The sequence below is a fragment of the Macadamia integrifolia genome, chromosome 8, assembly GCF_013358625.1.
Source record: "Macadamia integrifolia cultivar HAES 741 chromosome 8, SCU_Mint_v3, whole genome shotgun sequence".
In the NCBI taxonomy this organism is placed as follows: Eukaryota; Viridiplantae; Streptophyta; class Magnoliopsida; order Proteales; family Proteaceae; genus Macadamia; species Macadamia integrifolia.
The window spans coordinates 23300860-23316793 of record NC_056564.1 but is presented as its reverse complement, the minus strand read 5'-3'; the positions used below and the strand labels follow the sequence as shown (position 1 = coordinate 23316793).

At 38.6% G+C, this 15934-nt stretch overlaps 1 protein-coding gene across 6 annotated transcripts; it reads right to left on the bottom strand.

Annotated features, from left to right (window-relative positions):
- Positions 1 to 1142: 1142 nt before the first annotated feature.
- Positions 1143 to 15934, bottom strand: LOC122086970 (probable enoyl-CoA hydratase 2, mitochondrial). Of its 6 annotated transcripts, none has more exons than XM_042655902.1 (8): positions 15050 to 15178; positions 7681 to 7789; positions 7056 to 7130; positions 5484 to 5574; positions 5301 to 5352; positions 1918 to 2055; positions 1741 to 1828; positions 1143 to 1661 (listed from the first exon to the last, which is right to left on the bottom strand). In XM_042655902.1, the coding sequence occupies exons 3-8, from the start codon at positions 7116 to 7118 to the stop codon at positions 1485 to 1487; spliced, it is 609 nt and encodes a 202-aa protein (XP_042511836.1). In that variant the 5' UTR covers positions 7119 to 7130; positions 7681 to 7789; positions 15050 to 15178; the 3' UTR covers positions 1143 to 1484. The 6 variants fall into 6 exon arrangements, 5 of the variants coding, with proteins under 5 accessions (XP_042511836.1, XP_042511835.1, XP_042511832.1 ...); XM_042655901.1 differs by having other exon boundaries at positions 7681 to 7798; positions 15050 to 15173; XM_042655898.1 differs by lacking the exon at positions 7681 to 7789 and having other exon boundaries at positions 15050 to 15934.

Genomic DNA, 15934 nt, shown 5'->3' with positions numbered 1-15934 from the left:
ATGTGCATTTCATGGTAAATATATATCCGTATTTTTATTTATAGAGTTGTCATATTATATATGTATTGTATCATAATAGGAGAGAGAAAACCCCCGGCTAGAGAGCATCTGAATCCCCGATCAACTCATGGAACACAATGAGTATTTGGATCCTCCCCAACCCAGGGAAACTAGAAACTGGAAAAGGAAGAATAAGGGGAGAGAGAGAGACACACACACAAAACTATCACTAGATCCTATAGTTTGGCTCTACCCCAAGCCCTGGAGTTTCCAAATGAATATAGAACCTCGAGGAGTTAGCATTGTTGATTGGGAATTAAGGAAAAAGAACACTACGAGGTCACATGCTCCTAAACCTAAACATAGAGTCATGTGAAAAGACAGCCACACCCTATGTGGTCTATTGCCTTCACACACTCTTTCATTGATTCACATGCTAGCATAGTAGCCACGCAACCAATAGCAATCCTTCTCAGGTATAGTTTTAAACATTGGATCGATCAAATAGTACGATCTAAAGATGTCCAAATAGGGGTAAATCGTTATAATACGCCGAAATCCAAATTTGAATCCACATACAATCCATTTACAGATTAAAAAGATGGATTAAGAATAAATTATATTCATTGGGACAAGAAGGTTCGGATTACACAAGTCACACAAGTCAGAGATTAAAAAGATTGTCAAAAATTCGAATTCAATCCACATCCGTATCTATATTCCTTGTTAGTCCATAACGGAGTCCCAAGTGAGGTAGGCTTGATACATCACACACACACACCCTACCCCGCAAAAAAATATACACGAAATGGTACGTTGGGATTCTTTGGGAAATTATTATATATGGAGGGCACAACGAAACCAGCTGTAATGCATACCAAACACAGCCTAAATATAAAACCCCCTTTTTTTGATTCAACAAAATTATAACCTACATCTCTCATAAGAGGATCAGATCCCCAACTCTCTCATTCTTTAGAATTCACTCTATTATTTTAGGGAATTTGTTTGTAGCTATAGTACCCAGAGATACTTCCCTCGTTTCCCTTCCCCAACAGCCTCTTATTTCTTCATGAAGTATAAAACGATTCACAAGTTTTAAAATGTTGTCTTCAGCCAAGAGATAAGAACCTCAACACTAATTTTATGAAAAGAGAGCCATTATGAACAATAAAGCAGATAGAGGGGGAAAATTGAACCCAGTTATGGATTACATTCATCCATGGACAAAAATGCTACCCACACTCCCCATTATGAAATACAACCAAATGCAGCATGATACTGCTGCCAGCCAAGATAACACCACCCAGCATTAGAAATCATACATTTGCTCAAGTGAAAAAAAAGGGTTTCACAGCATCTCCTTCATTTATTTTCCATAAAATAGTTTAACATATCAATGCCCTCCCTAAGTGAGCAGGTAGACCGATTCTGACAGGCTTCATTTGCATAATTGATACAAGGCTGGATGCATAAACCCTATTCTATTCACCTTTGTATATTGGCTTCCGCTTCTCGGCAAATGCTGCCATGCCTTCCAAGCGATATTGTGTGTTCAAAAGCTTCTCATAACATTCCTCTTCCAATTCCAAAGGTGAAGGCAACTCTATGTCAATTCTCCCATCAATAGCATGTTTTGGCATCCTAATCGCCAACAGACCCTGCAAAAGATGATATGTCATAAAAGTTCAACTATGCCCCTTCAGCCGCTTGACCAAGGAAATTTGTATTGCCTCTTACTTGTTCTCCCGATCCCGGTAAGCCGAAGCGATCAGGTAGGATGAGCAGCCCAAGAATGGCTCCGACATAGAACAGAGGGATGAGTACGCTTCCCACACAATGATAATCTAATCAGATGATTGAAGAGTTAAAAAAAACCACAACAAAGGAATAGTCAGAAGGCTAGGGTGTGGCTACTGGAGAGGAGACTTCGCTGGACCGAGAATGAGCATCCGAAATACAAGCACGGGAGGATGGGCTAGGGCGGAGAACTGTTGTTCATTGAAGCACCAGAGTGTGGAGGTTGTTCCCACCATTGAGAGTGTGGGACTGAGCCTTCCGAATGAGAAAGACCAATTGTTAGTGTTCACATGAAAATACAACTGAAGGCTCATATGCAGCAAACATGTCATACACAACTTTGAGTGCAAAATTGTCCTCTATCCTGAATGTTGGTAGCTCCATGTAAAGTGAAGAATGGAAGGTTCTTTAATCATTGGGAACTCATCTCATACGATCAATGTACACTGAATCCGCTCTTACAAGATTTAAATATATGCATTTATGTATTTAGGTAGCAATGCACGGCTTAAACAACTGTCAGGCCTTGAAATTGACCACCGACTCATTGAACTTAGTGTTAGGGATTTTGGGTGAATTCTCCTACCTAATTGAGAGACATCATGTCCAGAGATGAACAGACTGACAATGTTCAAAATCAAGTGATACTTCAGGGAGAAAAATGAAAAGCATTGAAGGTCCTGAGACCACACTGTCCAGACCATCCGTTTGTTAGGCCAAACCTAAGATAGGTCTCAAGCCAAGTATTTCACATCACATGATAGTGTTAAGAGTATAACTAATACTCAGAAATTTGTATGGACATCAAAGCGCACATTGATAGTCAAAGATAGAGAGCATTTCTCATGGAACATGCGGACCAACACAAGTTCCCTATTGATCTTATAGCAGACAATTCTCAGAGGGCATTTCATGACATATCTTCCCCAGGTCAGCATCTTTTAGAGGGAAGGGAAGAGAAATCAAATCAAACTGGCCCGGGCTGGGCTGAGTTTTTGAAAAGCCAGATCCAGCCCATGGTCCCCAGGGCTCAGCCCAGGCACGGCCCTGCAGGGTTTGGGACAGGTCGGGCTTGACCCAACTTTCGTCATTTTTATGTTGTTTTTTTAACAAAAAATGGGAAAAATTTTTTTTTACCCTATATATATTGGTAACATTTTTACCCTAGATATTTATGTCTAATATATCAACACAAACATGCATATTAAATTTAAATTACGATACTTAATCCATGACCTCAGCTCAGGCCCCGACCCAGATTGACCCCTAAAGATTACCTTCTGATTTATATCTCGAGCAATTTCAAGAGCCCTCTGATAAGCCCAACCAGCAGGAACACAACAACTGACAAGACCTGTCTCAGATTGCACCTTCATCGTTCATGATATAGCCAATGATTAAATAGCACAGTTTTGGACTCATGGAACAAATCATACCCATTGAAATCGCATCTGTGCCATTAATCTTCCGACCAGTGAATATGAGTTCTTTGCAAATGTGATCTTCCAACTAGCCTAGGAAGGCGTTGAGTCCCACCAGCACTCCAGATAACCAGATATGTGTGATAGGATGATGGCTTCAGCATGAATGCTTCCAACAGAATATAATCATAACTCTAAGAAATTGAAGAAACCATACGGGAATCCAATAATACCATTCTCATCTTCAAGAAAATCAAAACTGCCCTTGTAAGTTACAAGAGCTCATAGAGCACCAGTTTTTGAAAAGCCAACGAACCTAAGAATTGAGAATCAATGCATAACTAAATGCATAATTGACAAATAAATTGACCAAGAGAAAAGCTAAAAGCATATAGCCCATTGATGTATATCCCCATCATGGGCTTCAATACCACAGGAGGAAGAAGAAGCCAGCAAACCAGCCTTTGGGCTGAGTTTGACCCATCCCTATGCTGAGTTCGGTCCAGCATAGGAAGCCCTTAATTTCCTATTTTAGTAGTTGGTTTTTAGGAAGTCCTTAGTAGTTGCTATTTTGTTTCTTAAATTAGAAGATGGATGTAGTTTCTATTTTGGAATGAATGAAATTGCTGCAGCTATTGCTTGGTCCCTCTCCTGAGAAAGGGGAAGACAAACAACTAGGATAGCTGTGGGTGAGATACCTAGGCTGAGATAGCCATTATCCCATCCACAACAACCCATCTTCTTCTTCTCTTTTTCTCTATTATTTAGTTTCTCTTATTTTTGCTTGTGAGAGAGAGACTAATGTAGAACTCAAATCACAAGTAATCCTAATCCCAGACAGGATCTGAAATTATGGCTGAATAGAGAAGATGCCCTCCTATAGGTTCGGTTCTAGCTCTCAAACACTCTCACAACAATCAATTAAAAGGAAAATAAGAGAAGAAAGAGAATTTGGTGGAGGATTGAGAAGGGGAAAGAAGAACTAGTGAATGTGCATCTCACCCAACTGCATCCCACAGCACAACATAAGCCATCTATTCTTTTTCATTAATAAATTCGTGTTCAATATTGTAGTCCCTTAAAAGCTTATATAGAAGACTCAAAACTGACTCAAACATTAAAAAGGAAATGCCTAACCCAATCCTTAACTAATTGGGAAACCTAATCTGATTAGGAAATTGAAATAACAAAAGAAATATACTCAAAACAGGACTATAACTAAACTAATGAATTAAATCCCGTTTTTCTACTTTCTACCCATATTTTAGGCCCCATTAAAGTGGACCATTACAAGGAAACCTCTGTGATCAAAGGCAAAACACATACATAACCCTACTTAAGGCTTATTTGCAATAAAATAAGCCCATTAAGTGACTTACCTACAACATTGACTTGTGAGCATTTTGAAGCATAGATTGAAGGTCCAACAGAGCCAAGTTGCAGAACAAGGATCTGCTACAGAATCAGCCATCGATTCTCAGAAGTTAAGGTGTTGGGCAGAATCAATTTCTGTCCAGTATTTTGGAGAATATTTGAAGGATTTAAGGACCATCCTAAGGAGGACAATCAACCAGTGCTTTAGCCACTGCAGAAGCGGTCAACTCCCACCGCAGGGTTCTCCCTGTTCTGGCCGAAACCCAGTTCTGTCTGGGAATTGTCTTCTGCTGTCGGATTTGGTTTCTGGGTTATTACGTGCTGCTGCAAGTAATTTTCTGCGTAAGTCCTGGTTCTCTTGGGACAGGTTTGGTCATCTAAATTTCAGGTTTTTGTTTCTCTTTTTTTTTCTGATCCTAATTTCTGGTTTCTGTTAAGGCTAACTTGAGGGATCAGATTTGAATTGGTCTGCGCTTTAACATATTGGGAGTTTGTTTACCTAGTGTAAACCTACTTTTACATTACCTATGAATCACAATCAATGGACAGGGCATTAGATCATGACCAAATATTACATTCCACTGTACTGAGGCATCTCCCAATATGATGAGAAGACTCAACTGGTATATTACTAGTTAATTTTCAAACAGTTCCTAGGAAAACCAACATACTTTTCCAAACTTTGGTGAAAAATTGAGTACATACCCAGGTATTATAGCAAGCCCAGTCTCTGGCATGGAAAATACTGCCTCTTCTCCTATCAACCTCAAAAATTATCTATCAGCCCATACTAACAGATACAAATCCAACAGATTTCTTTTTCTTAATAAGTACAAATTTAATAAATCCAACATAGTTGACAGGAAATACTGTTCAATCAAGGGATACCACATATTCGTAGATCACATGAGAGTGCCATTTCCAGTCCTCCGCCTGGTGCTGCTCCTTCAATTATGGCAATTGTAGGAACATGAAGTGCCTGAACACAATGGAATGGCCAAAAGCGATCAAGTATGAGGAAGAAAAAAAAAATGTGAAAGAAACAACGAGTTGAAGCCACTAATATTGAGATATACTGGAAGTCCTAGAAATATGCATTTGCATATATCTGTGTGAGACTAAAGCTGAATGGAGGGCAAGGATCTTTGTAGTGAACTCCATTTAGTTGGGAATTGGGATAAGGCTAAGTTGTTGTTGTTGGCCTTGTTGTATATATCTGTGTGAGAATGTGTGTTGCTTCTATGTGTGTGTGTGTGTGTGTGTGTGTGTGTGTGAGAGAGAGAGAGAGAGAGAGAGATCATACTTGAGGGAATAAAAAATGACACTAGCATCAAAGGAGACCATGGTTTCAACAATTGGTATTGGATTGTCAAATCCTTACCAATATCAATCTTGAATCATAGACAGTATCCATCCAAAATGATCAATCCGTACCAATCTTTAAATCCTTTAAGCGAGACTGGAGGCTTTTCCTTTGGCAGTATCCAGACAGTTACTTTGTAGCCTCTTTAAAGGCCTCACAAAGTATGGTCAACCTTCTTTTAATACCAAAATCTCTTGAATTTTATTAAAAAAATGGCATTGGCAGATGATGTATGGCATCAGAATGGAGCTGCATAATTGGAAAACTTGGCTCGACTCAGTATAAAATTGATACTTTAAAGCATTTCTTGTAAGGAAGGAAGCTGGATGATTGAAGTGTTATAAAAATTTCCTCAATTCAGCCAACTAAACTTAAGAAATTAAATCAGAGGCTGCCAAACTTTCTCTAGTCAGCCTAGTCTCAGGGGAAAAAGGCATTTCAGTAACTCAACAGTGATTTTTGAATCAAAACCCCAAATTTAAGGCCTACGATCATCATTTTCCATGCCTCCTCTCATAAGCTCTCTCACTTGGATTATTGTCAAACCTCTCCCACATTGTCGTGCCATTGATACTTCCCTAAAAACTACAATCATTAACACTTTTTGGTGGCTACTAGCCTTGGAACTTTTTGTGACTTTTTTGCCGTGAATATAGCTTGGTGATGTCCAAGCAGATAAAATGATTACTTTTATTTTTTCCAATCCTTCCCCTTCGCCCTACCACCGGAAAAAGTTATTCCATTCTTGTTAAGGATACATATTTTTATAACTGTGTGGGTCCCACTGCACAGGAAGATATGATCAGTATGTTGTGAATGATTGTGCAGTGCTGGCACTTCCCAGAGCGAAAGTTTGACTTGACATGTCCTGGCTTGCAAGGTGACTCACCAAGTCACCCGTACTGAAGTCAGACAAGTAATACCGAGTCCAGGTTTTCCAACTAGGAAGACAAAACCTAAGAAATTTCCAATAATTGGTTCATGCTTACCTATATTTGCAACTTCCCCCACTCCCACCCCAGAAAATATTTGCAAAAGAGATTGAGAGAGAGAAAGAGAGAGAAGCACATAGAAATAAAATTCCATGTAGAGCTAACCTCTAGAGATGAAAATGTTGATCGCAAAGAGTTCACAAAGAACTGGACCTCAGATGCATTCATCGTCTTGCATTCCTGCCAATTTCATATAAAAATAGTTTTAAGAAAATGTAACTGGTATTGTACAAGACACTCGAAAACAGGTTGAGAAAAAGACAAGAAATAAATAAACAAGTCCATAATTACAATGCAAATATGGTTCAAATTCCACACTGACCTCATGTCCAATGTGCTATATCAATAGTTTAGTTAGTTTTCCAGTACTGAGATTTTTTTATTGTCACTTTTGTATTAGTCCCTCCAAAGGAGAATGTAGGAGTAGATTACAAGAAACTAACTCCCACAATTTATATACTCCAAACATGACAAATAGGGTCAGGAAACAAAAGAATGAGGCCATCAAATAAGCCCCCAAGGATACAATAGCAATGCAGGAGCAAAACCAGCCCAAAACCCAACCCGATAGAAGAGAGAAAGGCCTGTAATATGGTTAGAGAGAGAGAGAGGTGCGGCCAGATCTATTAGACTCCAATTAAGCTGCACTCTTGGGCGTAAGTAGCCCTTAGGGAGTATACAAAAACCTACAAAATTGAGACTTTTGACGGACGGTTGATGAGATATTTACCTTCTTGATTTTCAGACCTAGGAGAGAGAATCTGAAGATTTTTGCAAGAACAGCAACTGGGTGATCTGAACAGCTTCAAGAAGAGGATTGGGTAATCCTATCGTGCCTTCTGAACAACCTTAACAGTAGCTCTTTGATTAGATTCACAATAGAGGAGAAGAGAGAGATCACATAAAAAAAGAGGGGGGGGGGGAGAAGAATCACACAACCCTCAGGCTCTCAAACATTCAAATTGAATTCATCTTTTTTCAAATCTGTCTATTGAAAGTACATATGCTTCTCTATATGTAGAGGGCTGAACAGGAATCATAACATAACTAGGAGCTAGCCTTCAAGTAGGACTAGACAATACCTAATAGGAGTTGGACTCCAAATAGGACTAGGACTAAGACTAGAACTCCAACATGGAGTAGGACTAATTAACTAGTCATTCACTAATAGGGAAACCTAAACTGACTCAAACTGAAATAACAAAGGAAATAGATTCAAAACAGGACTCTAACTAAGCTAATGACTTAAATCCCGTTTTCCTACTTTCTACCCATATTTTAGGCCCATTACAAAGAAAACCCATAGGATCAAAGGCCCAACACATACATAACCCAACCCGAGGCTTATTTGCAATAAAATAAGCCCATTAAGTGACTTATCTACATCAGGAGATCTATCACAAGAGTACACTTCCTAGACAGGGTGCTAGAACGCTCCCTGGTCTCTCACAGCTCTAGCGCCAGGGTGGGGGCCAATGAGAGGGCGCACAAGGCATCAACAAAGGGTAGTTTTCTTGGGGGTTTCATAGGGGTGGGGGCATGGTTTTGAGTATCGGTACGTATTGTATTGCACTGTATCGGCCCTTACGGCTACGATACTACCGATACAATACATGAAAAATTTCAAATCCTTTTACATCTGTATGTATCCTACAATACATACCGATACACACCAATACGATACGATACGATATGCACTGATACTATGGAAAATAAAAAATCAAGGTGAAATATACGTTTCAGTGCGTATATATATACCGATACCGTATGATACGTACCGGTACGGTGTGGTGCATTATGGTCATATAATGGCCAAGATGGGTCATTTAAAAAAAAAAACACGATTTTTTAAGGGGTTTTTGTTCTAAAGTTGCTGCCAGCCATTTTTCTCTCTAACTAAAGTGGAAATCAAGGTTGGAAACAAGGATTTTACATTTATGGGACAACTACAAACCTTGGATTCTTAGTGCAATACTCTTAATTTAGTGTTTATCCATAATACATGCTGTCTATAGCTTTTTTTAACAATTTTTTTTTAATACAAAAGTATATAAAAAAGTGTTTCCTATCCATTTATGTGCGTATCTTTAGCGTATCATAGCGTATTTCTGATATGATACGATACCCTCTGATACGTACCTTAATTTTGGCCGACTGATAAGGCGACCAATACCCAATACTTTAATCTTTGGGTGGGGGCATCATTTCTCTGCCCTCTATGTTTGGGCGCAGTGGCCACATGACTAGGGAGCATTCATTTCCCCTAAATTGTTTTAATAATCATTATTACAAAAAAAAAAAAGAGGAACAAAGAGCCCCTAAATAAAAGAGAAGGAAACAAACGATACAGAATAACAATACATACAAAGCAAAACCTAATCCTCAAAGAGAGGTGATGTAGATAAGTCACTTGGGCTTATTTTATTGCAAATAAGCCTCGGGTTGTGTTATGTATGTGTTGGGCCTTTGATCCGATGGGTTTTCTTTAAAATGTGCCACTTTAATAGGCCTAAAATATGGGTAGAAGGTAGGAAAACGGGATTTTATTCATTAGTTTAATTAGTTGCTATGTAATTCAATAAAGGCCCATTAGGCCATTAGTTGGTTGTAAAGTCCTATATGGACTATTAGTTAGTTAGTCCTACTCCATGTTGGAGTCATAAAGTTAAGTCCTACTCCTATTTTGAATTCCTAGTTGTAGTAGGAGTGTCTAGTCCTATTGGAAAACTAGCTCCTAGTTGTAGTAGGAATGTCTAGTCCTATTGGGAAACTAGCTCCTAGTATTAGTATGATTGTAAACTTCCCCTCTATAAATAGAGAGGCATATGTCCCATTATTGGGGAGATTTGAATGAAAGAAAGTTTGCATTTATGAAAGAAAGTTTTCAACTAGATGCTTAGAGCAGCTGAGATAGCTGTGGGTGAGAAGCCCAGGCTAAGATAGCCACTTCCTTTATTCTCTTTCACCCTTCTCAACCCTCATCTGTTTTATTCTTCTTTTTTTATTTTATTTGTTGTAACATTCAAGAGGAACAGTTCAGATTCTGATAAAAGTCTCAAAAAATAAGAACCGATCAGCAACCTAGTGGGAATAGGAGAGAGATCGATCTCCTCTCTTTCTCTCTTCTGTACTCTGTTCAGCCAGGTCTTCAATCAGGGTATTCTAGGCCTCATAAGGGTCCCACAATCCTTACCTAGTCACTGTTGGAAGCATTCAGCTACTGTTCTTGAAGGTTCTTCTCAATTTTCTCTCCTAGGTCAGAAGATCAAGAAAGCTTGTAACTTCACAACCAGCCGTCAGAATCCTTTCAACTTTGGGGGTTTTTGTACCCTCCCTAGGGACTATCTACACCCAAGAGTGCAACTCAATCGGACTCCTACAGCCCTGGCCGCACCTCTCTCTCTCTCCAGCTCTATAACAGGTCTTTCTCTTTCCTATCGGGTTAGGTTTTGGGCTGGTTTTGCTCTTATATGGGTATTGTATTCTTGGGGATTTATTTGATGGTATTATTTCTTTGTTTCTTACTCCTATTTGTATTGTTTAGGGTTATAAACTGTGGAGTTAGTTACTTGTAATCTACTCCTGCATTAAGTGGTATTAGAGCTACGGTTGAAGAAAGCTCCAACAATCTATCAGGGCCTAACCGAAGATGGTTCCATCAGTTCGTTACTTCGCTGGACAAAGGGATACATTCTACATCCTTGATTGGTTAGATTCTCTGGAGGAATATTTTGACTACTATTACTTGACAGAGACACAAAAGCTTCAAGTTGTTTGTTTCCGGTAGATTGGTCATGCTAGAGATTGGGGGAGAGTCCATGAAAAGCGACTCCGAGTTGAGGACATGAGCCTAAGACTTGGGAAGAGATGAAGTACGAGTTAGTGACACAATACCTCCCTGTATATTTCCAAAGAAGGCTCTTCCCTCCACAAGATTCTCATCAGAATACATCCACTGCTGCCCAATCTAATGATCAGCCACGTTATTTTCATGGGGAATTCCTTGAATGGATGTATGAATTAGACATGTACTTTGACAACTATAACTTAACGGAGACACAAAAACGCCAATATGCATGTTCCCAGATGAGTGATTATGTTCGAATGCAATGGAAAGTCTGTGAAAGGCAACTTCAAGCTCAAGAATATAAACTTAAAACGTGGGACGAGATGCAGTATGAGTTGGCAAGCATGTACCTATCTGAGCATGAACGAAACATATACTTCCTTCCACCAGATGTCCAAAAGCCACCCACACTTGACAATAGCACGAAGGAATCATCGGCCTCTATTGCAAAGGAGCAACAAGAGAAGACACCTCTGACCAGTGAACTAGAGTCAAAAGTTAAGGTTAGTGTTAAAATTTTTCCAACCATTCCTATTGTTGAGGAAGAACTAGTCATTGATGTTCCCATCAACGAGACTCATGTGGGAGAAGTAGAAAGCAACAAGGTTGCCACAATGGACAATGAGATTGAGACTAGGGAACTTGACACTACAACAACTGTGATGATTGTGAATAGCCAAGAGGAAGATCCTAAGGAGTTCAAGAATGAAGTTATGTTTGAACCATCAATGGAACCGATTAGGAACCACTAGGTAGATGAATCAAAAGAAGCTTTATGTTGCATTGAAGTTAGAAGAGATCAAAGGTGCATATGTAGATGACCCTATGGATACATCCGAAGATGTTGAAGTTGAGCATGTGGAGTTTGTCATCCTATTAAAGTATCTTGAAGATCGAGTTCCTCACATTTTAGACTACATCTTTATAATCAAAGAGCTACCTGAATTTTTCTACGGCTTGAAGAGGGACGTGCAACATGATATAATCACCCTCACACTCTACAAAATTCGAGGACGAATTTTTTCTAAGAGGGCGAGTTGATGTAGATAAGTCACTTGGGCTTATTTTATTGTAAATAAGCCTTGGGTTGTGTTATGTATGTGTTGGGCCTTTGATCCCATGGGTTTTTTTTGAAATGTGCCACTTTAATAGGCCTAAAATATGGGTAGAAGGTAAAAAAAACGGGATTTTATTCATTAGTTTAATTAGTTGCTATTTAATTCAATAAAGGCCCATTAGGCCATTAGTTGATTGTAAAGTCCTATATGGACTATTAGTTAGTTAGTCCTACTCCATGTTGGAGTCATAAAGTCAAGTCCTAGTTCTATTTTGAATTCCTAGTTGTAGTAGGAGTGTCTAATCCTATTTAAAAACTAGCTCCTAGTTGTAGTAGGAGTGTCTAGCCCTATTAAGAAACTAGCTCCTAGTATTAGTATGATTGTAAACTTCCCCTCTATAAATAGAGAGGCATATGTCCCATTATTGGGGAGATTTGAATGAAAGAAAGTTTGCATTTATGAAAGAAAGTTTGCAACTAGATGCTTAGAGCAGCTGAGATAGCTGTGGGTGAGAAGCCCAGGCTGAGATAGCCACTTCCTTTATTCTCTTTCACCCTTCTCAACCCTCATCTGTTTTATTCTTCTTTTTTTATTTTATTTGTTGTAACATTCAAGAGGTATAGTTCAGATTTTGATAAAAGTCTCAAAAAATAGAACCGATCAGCAATCCTAGTGGGAATAGGAGAGAGATCGATCTCCTCTCTTTCTCTCTTCTATACTCTGTTCAGCCAGGTCTTCAATCAGGGTATTCCAGGCCTCATAATGGTCCCACAATCCTTACCTAGTCACTGTTGGAAGCATTCAACTACTGTTCTTGAAGGTTCTTCCTAGTTTTCTCTCCTAGGTCAGAAAATCAAGAAAGATTGTAACTTCACAACCAGCCGTCAGAATCCTCTCAACTTTGGGGGTTTTTGTACCCTCCCTAGGACTATCTACGCCCAAGAGTGCAACTCAATCGGACTCCTACAGCTCTGGTCGCACCTCTCTCTCTCTCCAGCTCTATAACAGGTCTTTCTCTCTCCTATCGGGTTAGGTTTTGGGCTGGTTTTGCTCCTATATGGGTATTGTATCCTTGGGGATTTATTTGATGGTATTATTTCTTTGTTTCTTACTCCTATTTGTATTGTTTGGGGTTATAAACTGCAGAGTTAGTTACTTGTAATCTACTCTTGCATTAAGAGGAAGAGAATTGCAGAAGGGAGAGAGACAAAGCCCAACACACAACAATATGCATATTCCTTAGGGAATCAACACAACAAGAGGAGACCTTAGATAGCTTGCTCCTTACATCAAAGGAGATGTTGTCCCAAATCTGTTGGAACGATCTGGAACTTGAGGACCATTTCTAGAGATTACGCTCCATCCATATATGTCTGCTAATGACACCAAGGAAAGTTTTCCCACCACATCACACGAACAAATTACCGGTAAAGGACATATCCACCCAGAACCATTCCCACGTGAATCAAAGTGAATGGAAGAATCCTTCGTCTCCTTGGCCAACATTTTTCCAAGAGCCCCTTGCAAAAAGAAGAGGAAAAGGGGCACACAAAAAGAGATGGTCCACATCTTCTATAGGGTTCCTGCAGAGACAGCAGGAAGGAGAGACATGAATTTGACACTGAATCAAAAAATATTGTGTTGGAAGGCAATTGGAAAGGGCCCACCGAATAGTGAAGTTGTGACGAGGGATGTGGCTCTCGCGCTGGACTAACTTGCACCAAGGGGACGAGAGGCCACAAGATCTAATGAAGTCCCAAGCCACTTTGGAGCTGAATAGGCTCGAAATGGAGACCAAACTACATTATCTCCTCAACCATGAGACCATCTGGCCAAGGTTTAAAGTATAATATCGAATCATATCTACCATGAGGCCTTCTGGCCTAATGGCTCAATTCTGTTTACAGTTGCTAATTTCTCCATAACAATGGTTCATTTCAGTTTTGGAATCTATTTCTGAACATTTCAATAAAAAAAAATTAGTTCAAACAAACAACAAATTAAAAACCAAATCCATTAGATTTGACAAAGAAAATATTTTTTTCGGGAAAATAATAAATTATATTACGAAAGGAGAGGAAAGAATATACAAGGCCGTAAACAGGGAAAAGAAAAGAAACAATGAGGAGGAAGAGGAGGCGCAGAACACCAAGCCCAGGGGCACCCGAACAATCTAGAGGCAGCAAAGGGAGGGGGGGAAGAGTGGAAGACCCCAGGAGACAACAATGAGTCTATCCCATAGTTGTCACGGCGCCAAGGCGAACCAAGGCGAACCAAGGCGGTGGAGGGTTGTCTAAGCGCTTAGGCGAGAAGGCGCCCGCCTTTAGGCGAACTAGGCGAACAAGTGTTATTTTTTATTTTTTCAATTTTTTAACATTATTTAGTAAGTTATATATACCTTGTATCATAAAAAATCAAGATTAAGCCACATCAAGTCATTAAAAATCAACATTTAGCCACATCAAATCATAAAAAATTAACATTAAGTCATATTAAGTTATAAAAAATCAACATTTAGAAAAATGCTCTAATTCTATAATAAGTTTGACTGGTCAAATGATTTTATTTTTACACGAGACTTTTTGTATTAGTTATAATATAAAACCAGCTTTCTAACAAGTCTAAAATTACTTAAATCTGAGTTGCAATGACAAAGTAATGCTTTAGTCAAACTTATTTTTAAGTGCGCGAATACTGTTAAAATCGCCTGAATGAAAATAATTTTATGAATATCAAAACAAAATATTTTTTTACCGAACTTTTGGTTTTTAGCAATATTTTAACATGATAGAATTTATAAAATTTTCATAATTGAGAAAAACCCTAGCATTTAAAAGTTGAAAATCGTCCATATAACCAAAATCCAGTTTTTGTTCTTGGACTGGGGGGTTGACTTTTTATCCTTTTGGAATTTGATTTTTAAACTATTTTTATTGAATTCAAATAGGGGGTATTTTCTTATTTATGAATAATATCTTAAGTAAATGAAATAACAAATATTATTTCATTTACTTGAATGTTATTTGGCATAAATAAGTGCCGAAACAGAAGGCAACATGCAGTGCAACAAGGCGGCTGTCGTCTAGGCGTGGAAGACCCCAGGAGACAACTATGGTCTATCCTCTGGGTATCCATGCCGGAAGGGGAGGGGAGCATAGCTAGCTTAAAGTGAATTATAGACAATAGCACTTTACCTTCAAATCAGCAACGGTACAAAACACTCTTGGAACTAAGCTGCAGATCATTGCAACATTAGCAGAAGTGTCTTTATTTATGGCTTCAAGAATGAGCTGTAAGCCTCTTAGCATATCCTTGCCAATGGCATTTCTGGCTTCAGGTCAATCCAATTTCACCTCAATAATTCCTGAAAGACAAAAGTGATTTTCTATTAGAAACTGCATGGTGATAAAGACTACAGGATTTTAATCACACAAAATTTCCGGTGAGCAAATGATAATGACAACTGAATGCAACACATTTAGCAGAATGAATCAATGAAAGATATTATATGATATGAAAATTTTTAACAGTTCAAAGAGAAAACTTGCAAGAATGATATATTGTAAGGATGCAGTGCAAGATGTGATCTACATACAAAGGCACAAATAATATCTCCATACATCCATACATAACATAAATACATACTTACATTTGTACTTGTATGTCTATTTACATATACTACTCATGATAACTTATTAGAGTCAGGATTCCTATACCAGACTGAGGAGGAATAATGTAATAGAGTGAAACTAATAGTTAAAATCATTTGGAAAGATAGTATATTTCCAGAAAATATGGTTTGACGATTCAAATCTAATTAGAACTGAAAACAAATGCCAGTTAAGTTATTTGTGCTTTAAATTTTAAACATAAGTGCAGATAGGCATGTTTAGAAATCTAAAACCTCACATTTTCCACAAAATGGTGAATTCAAGTAAATCAAGTAAAAGTTAAAATGTTGAGATTCTTTCCGAAAGTAACAGAACAATGATGTGTGATGGTGCCCTTTCCAAATAATTCACACTGTAGATTCTCTTTCCCACCAAAATGATGTCTTCATCATTAATTGCTCATGCTCT

What these genes read in the sequence shown, in the direction of transcription:
- LOC122086970 (XM_042655898.1), bottom strand. Translation starts at nt 15,163, where the DNA reads ATGCTAAGAGGCTTACAGCTCATTCTTGAAGCCATAAATAAAGACACT. An exon ending in GTACCGTTGCTGATTTGAAG is followed by an intron (nt 7,131 to 15,049) that starts GTAAAGTGCTAT and finishes TGAAATTGGCAG; the next exon opens with GAATGCAAGACGATGAATGC. An exon ending in GGGCTTGCTATAATACCTGG is followed by an intron (nt 2,056 to 5,300) that starts GTATGTACTCAA and finishes CTCATTCGGAAG; the next exon opens with GCTCAGTCCCACACTCTCAA.